This window comes from Pseudonaja textilis, chromosome Z, assembly GCF_049901715.1.
Source record: "Pseudonaja textilis isolate UNSWEBS1 chromosome Z, rPseTex1.2, whole genome shotgun sequence".
Taxonomy (NCBI): domain Eukaryota; kingdom Metazoa; phylum Chordata; class Lepidosauria; order Squamata; family Elapidae; genus Pseudonaja; species Pseudonaja textilis.
In genome coordinates, this window is record NC_142008.1 from 17,993,733 (window position 1) to 17,999,481 (window position 5,749).

The window sequence follows — 5,749 nt, forward strand, 5'->3', positions numbered from 1 at the left end:
TGATCGCCTGATCTGTTTTACAGATTTCTGGATACTAAGGAGACTTTCAGAGGATAGAAAGACCCTTCCTTTGACCTTATCAATTACGGACCCCAAGTGGGTAATTCGGGTAGATGGTGATAGTTGGCTCTTTTGCCAGTTTATAAGGAACCCATGGTCTTGGAGGGCAGAGAGAGTAACTCTGGTGTCCCTCTCTGCTTGACATCTGGAGGGGGACAGGATGAGGATGTCGTCCAGATAACAGTGGAGGTGTACGGGAAGGTTCCTAAGGTGAGCCGCTAGTGCTGCGAGGACCTTGGTAAAGGTCCTAGGGGCCAAGGCCAACCCAAAGGGGAGGGCCACATATTAGAAGTGGTGATTATTGTAACAAAACCTAAGGAATTTGTAATGGGAGGGCCGGATTGCGATGTGTAAATACGCTTCTGAAAGGTTTATAGCGGAGAGCCAGTCCCCTTGCCTGGTACCCAAGAGAATAGACTGTAAGGTGTGCATCTTAAACTTGCGATGGATCAGGTAACGATAAAGTCGTTTTAGGTCTAATATTGCCCTCCATCCACCTGAATGTTTGGAACCACGAAGAGGTGGGAGTAAAAACCCTGCCCTCGTTGAGAGGATGGGACGGGTTGGATAGCCTGTATGTCGAGGAGATGCCGAATAGCGGAATCCATCAAATTACGTTTTGTGGGGTCTTTCGAAAGGGGGGGAGGCCATGAAAAAGTCGGAGGGGACGGACTGAAATTCAAGGGCGAGACCGAATCTGATGGTGTCTCTAACCCAGGCTTCAGAGGTAGAGGAATCTCATTGGTTGGCAAAATGTCTGAGATGTCCGCCAATGGGGGGGAGGTACGGGATCTATCTTGGGCGCCGGAAGGGTCTCCCACCCGATCCCCTAAAAGGTCTTTTGTAACTGCCGCCCCTTCTACTCCTGTCGCCCGAGTTGGCTCAATCCTGGGGTTGAGCTGGCCGAAAGAAGGAGGGTCTCGGGTACCTGGGCGGGAAGGAAGACTGGTAGAAGGGTCGAAAGGACCCTCTCCGAAAGGGCTGAGGGGATCTGGGTTCTGATCTCCGAAAAAGAGAGGGGAGAAGTTTTTTCTTGCTTCGGCTCTCAACCAATAGGGGTTCCAGAGCTGGGCCGAATAATTTGTCTCCCTTAATGGGAGCAGTGGCCAATTTGACTTTGTTTTTGACATCCGACTGCCAATGTTTGAGCCAGAGCAGGCGACGGGCTGTGACATGCGAAGTTATAGCCCTAGTGGAAAACTTAACTGAATGATAGGTGGCGTCGGCCGAGAATTCTGCTGCAGCCGCAAGCTTAGCGATGTCCTGATGCGCCCTTACACTGGATGTGGGGACATGCTGTTTTAATTGGTGAAGGCACCGGATCGAAGACCTGGTGAAAAAGGAAGTGGCCGTGGCCGATCTAATGGCCCAAGCGTCAGATTGGTGAGCCCGGCGCAAGGCCAGTTCAGCTGGCTTGTCTTCCGGTTTCAGGGCCTCCAGAGCCTCACTTGGGGTGAAGGAGGATGCTAAGCCAACAATGGGCTCATCAACCTCGGGGGTATTTAGTAGGCTAGAGAAGTCTGAATCAAGGTTGAAAAATCTCTTATCCTGGCTGGATGGGGTGGGAGGGGCCCCTGTGGAAGCCAGCTGTTTTGATATCAGGTCAGAAAAAATAGGCGGAGTCGGAATGACTTCAGCCTCCACAACAGGCTGTTTAAAAATGGAATCATCTGGACCTTCCGCTGAGGAAGGGGGGGTCAGAGGGAGACCGTGTGTACAGGCCAGAGATGTTTTTGGCCTTAAAGAGTAGTGATTTATACAGGTGTGGCTTAAACAAACCCACAAAAGTGGGTTGGTTGGGGGTGAGGCCCTCATCCTCGGACATCTCCCCCTCCATTGGCTCCATCTCCGATAGGGGTTCACTGTAATGTGTCGAATTCTTCCTCCTCCCAATTCGAATTCTTCCTCCTCCCTGAATTGATCCAGACCCCCTTCCTCCTCCTCCTGCTCCCTTTCTGGAAGAGGGCTGTCCCTCTGTGAGAGTACCTGACCGTGGGGAAGATCCGATCTGGGTAGGGATCTGACAGATAGAGACTCATGTTCGGGGCCATCGGGAAGAAGCCAGGTCTGGACATCTGCTGGAGACCTTCTGCAATCCCTTGGCGGATAGCCAGCTCCATCCATGTTCTCACTTGCTCTGGAACCTTGACTATGGAAGGTTCCTCTTGGCTCAGACCAGCAGCTGTAGCAGTAAAGGTAGTTTCGGGTGCCCGTCTGGCCATTGTTCCAGGAGCCTGATGACCCTGGGGTGAGCTGCGCCTCGGTAAGGAAGAATAGTCTGGAGGGGGGGGTTGAGTAGAGGTGGAAGGAGTGGAGGGTGGGAGGACTGGAGGCACCAAGCGTGACTCCCTGGTTCGCCTGTCGATTTCCTTCTCCAATGCCTTATGGCGCCTTAAGGCGTCTCTCTGAGAGGCCTTGGAAGTTTCCTTAGCCTGTCTGCGCAAATGGTGAGATTTAGATTTGGCCTTCAAAGAAGGTCCTTTAGAAGAATTGTCATCTGCCATTTTAAGAAGTAATGAGCGTATACAAGGATACTAAAGGCGGTTGGCTCGCCTAGGGTTCGACCTGCAGCAAAGGCCGGGTGTCCTTTCAAGTAGTACGTGCCTCCCTTTTGGAATTTTGATATGTAATATTATATATATATTATTTTAATTTTTTTTAAATAAAAATATATAAATCTGAACCGGATATAAATTTGGATCTTGGTCCAATAAGAGGAGTAACAACTTTTGGCTGTTAGAAACTAGAAAAAAATTATAAAAAGGAAGTTAAACTGATCGATTATCCAATTAGCCAAATGAATGCCTGAGGCCAAAGAGAAAAGAAAGAGATAAGGCCTCCAGCAGCTGTCCTCCCAGGCGGAACTGGGTGTGTGGGGTGTGTGATGCTGCTATTACTTCACCCGCTGAGTCTGGCTGCGGGATAGCCAACAATATATACAGAAAAAATCAAAAGGAGTCACAGGAATCCAATTGTGAAGAAAAACGCTCTAAGCAGGCTGATAAGGCTAAGGTGGCCCGCAGCAGTAAATCAGCAAAAAACCAAAAAAACAAAATGGCACCTGACCACAAGGCGGCACCCAAATGGCGGATGCCTACTGAGCTAGGGTGTCGGGGCCTCTCAAGGGCGAAATTATGCTCCTCTGGCAGGCTCAGAATGTGGAGAGGGGCAGCAAACGAGAGATCATCTCTTCCTTAGAGGATCGGCGTTCGTGGGGGGGCGGAACAGCGGCGCTTTAAAAGCACAAGAAAATCAAGCCACTAACAAGGGCGGTGTGGAAAGCGGCAGGGAGAGGTTTTAGATCAAGGGGGGGGTAGCGCGAGAGCGCTGCTAAACCGCCCGCTTTTTTCCCCCTAAGGGGCGAGAAAAACGCTCCCCTGAAATAAATGGAAGAAAACCAATTGCGCAGAGGCTGGTGGAAAAAAATAATCAAACCTGATAGCCAGAAAATAAGAAGAGATCCTGAATCGGCCAAGGAGCTTATTCAGAAACTGCCTGTCTCTCACGAGGCTGAGCATAAACTGGGGAACGCTACGGAGGAGTCACGCGGAGAAGGAGGAGCGTTCCTCAATTCAAGCTCAGCCTGTGAGTGCAGAGACTGAAGCACCTCCCACTCTGGATGCTCTGAGCAGCCCTAGTGAGAAAGGCAAGATATAACAATGGCCTAGAACAGAAAATATAATCACAGCTGAAAAAGTAGTTTCATACTATTTGTTTATCACATGGTTATCCAAATAGAGTTGACTGTATTTCAATGATAGATCACATTCTTTGAATGCACAGATTCAATCTCTGGCATATTCAGGTACGATTGAAAAATATATCTGGCTCAAAGCCAGTAAATAACTTCCAAGTGACATCAGACAATCTTTCCCAATCTGATAACTCCTAGAATGTGTGCCCAGAATTCCCAACCAGCAAGGTATGGGTGATGGATGCATGTTTTGACTCTTAGATTTGAGACCAATTGCAAATTAATACAAGGGAAATACTGCACAGTATTAAAATCTATATAGGATGTAATTCTAAACCCCAGTTAAGATCAATCAGGGATGACTGAAGAGTGATGGAAACAGAAGCATTGCAACTATTATGCCTACTGTAGGTCAAACTGACAAGTGCAAAATGCAGAGATGATATGATACCCATATACAATTCAAAGTGTGGGCAGTGATGTATAAAACCCTAAACAGCTTAGAATCTACGGCAATGCTTCTCAAGTTTGGCAAACTTTAAGTTGTGTGGATTTCAGTTCCCAGAAATTCCCATTAATTTGCCTTTTCAGAAGATAGCTCAGCTGTCAGAGATTCAGTTATCTAGTATGCAGAATTTAAAATATCCTAAAAGTTAATATAAACAGATCTGTGGTAACAAAATTTTACTAACAATTACAGTAATAGCAAAACTACTTAAAATGTGTTATATATCTAAATTTAAATTGTATTAATGCAATACATTTTTACTAATGTAAGCCACACTACAATTGTCAAACAGATAGATGCGAGGAGTATAAATTGAACTTATCTGAATGAATGAATGGAACAATTTTACAAATTGTGAAACATTGTATTTGTATGAACTATTTGCGTTCATTTTGTTAAGTTTTTTTATTTAACATTTTTTGCATTTGGAAATAATGGCTAGTTACATAGTGTTCACATTTTTTTTAAAAAAAAAGAATAAAGTTTATAAACTATTAAATGCATGGCTGTATTACTATATACTGACAAAAAGATATGTCTTGTGAAGCCCAGTGTTCCAAGTGAAAGTGAAACCTGGATTATTAGAAAAATAGAATGAAGAAAAATAAATGCCTTTGAATAATAACACTGGGAAAAATGTGCAGATAATACTTTGAATCACAAGTTATGCAAGCAATCCAAAACTAGATACTTTAAAGTAAAACCAAATTGCATTGCAATCATCAATAATGAAGTTGTTTTGGACCTGAAATGGAAAAAGGCACTAGTTATTAGGGATGCTTCTATGCTTAGAAAACCTAAAGGCAATTCCAAAAAATCCCCCATAGAAGAAAAAGGTAAAGGTAGAGTCATTTCCAATTCTAGAGAGGCGGTGCTCATCTCTGTTTCCTAGCTGAGCCAGTGTTGTTCGAAGACATTTTCTGTGGTCATGTGGCCAGCGACTATACGCTGCGGTAATGCTGTGGTTAGTCGGCAGCAGGTGCAGACGGCCAAGGAGAGTGAGGACTCAGATGAGGGGCCAGGACCATTAGAGAGTGGACTGCTGCCTTCAAAGATTGTGGGGGCTGGCAGCAGCAATAAGGAGGTTCCCGAGGAACCTGTACCAAGTATGCATGCACACAAGATTGCTCACAGGAAAGAGCAGCTGCAGCAGCACGGGTGACTTGGGAGTAAGGCTGCAAGGTAATGGTGCCTCCTTCAAGAAGATAAAAGCCAGCTGTGAAGCGAACATTCTTTGCAGGAAGCAAAGATCTTTTGAAACTCAGCCTCATGGACATTATAGTATATTGGTATTTGAAGACTCTTGTGTTCTGAAATATTTCTTATCTGTGATTCTTGGCAGTCTTGTACGGTTTTCGCAAGATTTGTGCTTATCAAAGTTAATTAGTTTGCAGCAGCCTTTTAACTGGGGATTCATAAGACTCATTAAAAGGTTTCTGTTCCCTTTGGTTATTGTTTGTCTTATTCGAAAAGGCTTTGGGTCAGAA

At 45.5% G+C, this 5,749-nt stretch overlaps 1 protein-coding gene across 1 annotated transcript; it reads right to left on the minus strand.

Annotated features, from left to right (window-relative positions):
• Positions 1–317: 317 nt before the first annotated feature.
• LOC148123922 (uncharacterized) lies at positions 318–2,564 on the minus strand. Its single transcript, XM_087917132.1, is given in 3 exon segments — positions 318–1,743; positions 1,745–1,922; positions 2,047–2,564. Coding segments are annotated over 3 exon segments (1,497 nt in total). The 3' UTR covers positions 318–942.
• Between the last annotated feature and the right edge of the window lie 3,185 nt (positions 2,565–5,749).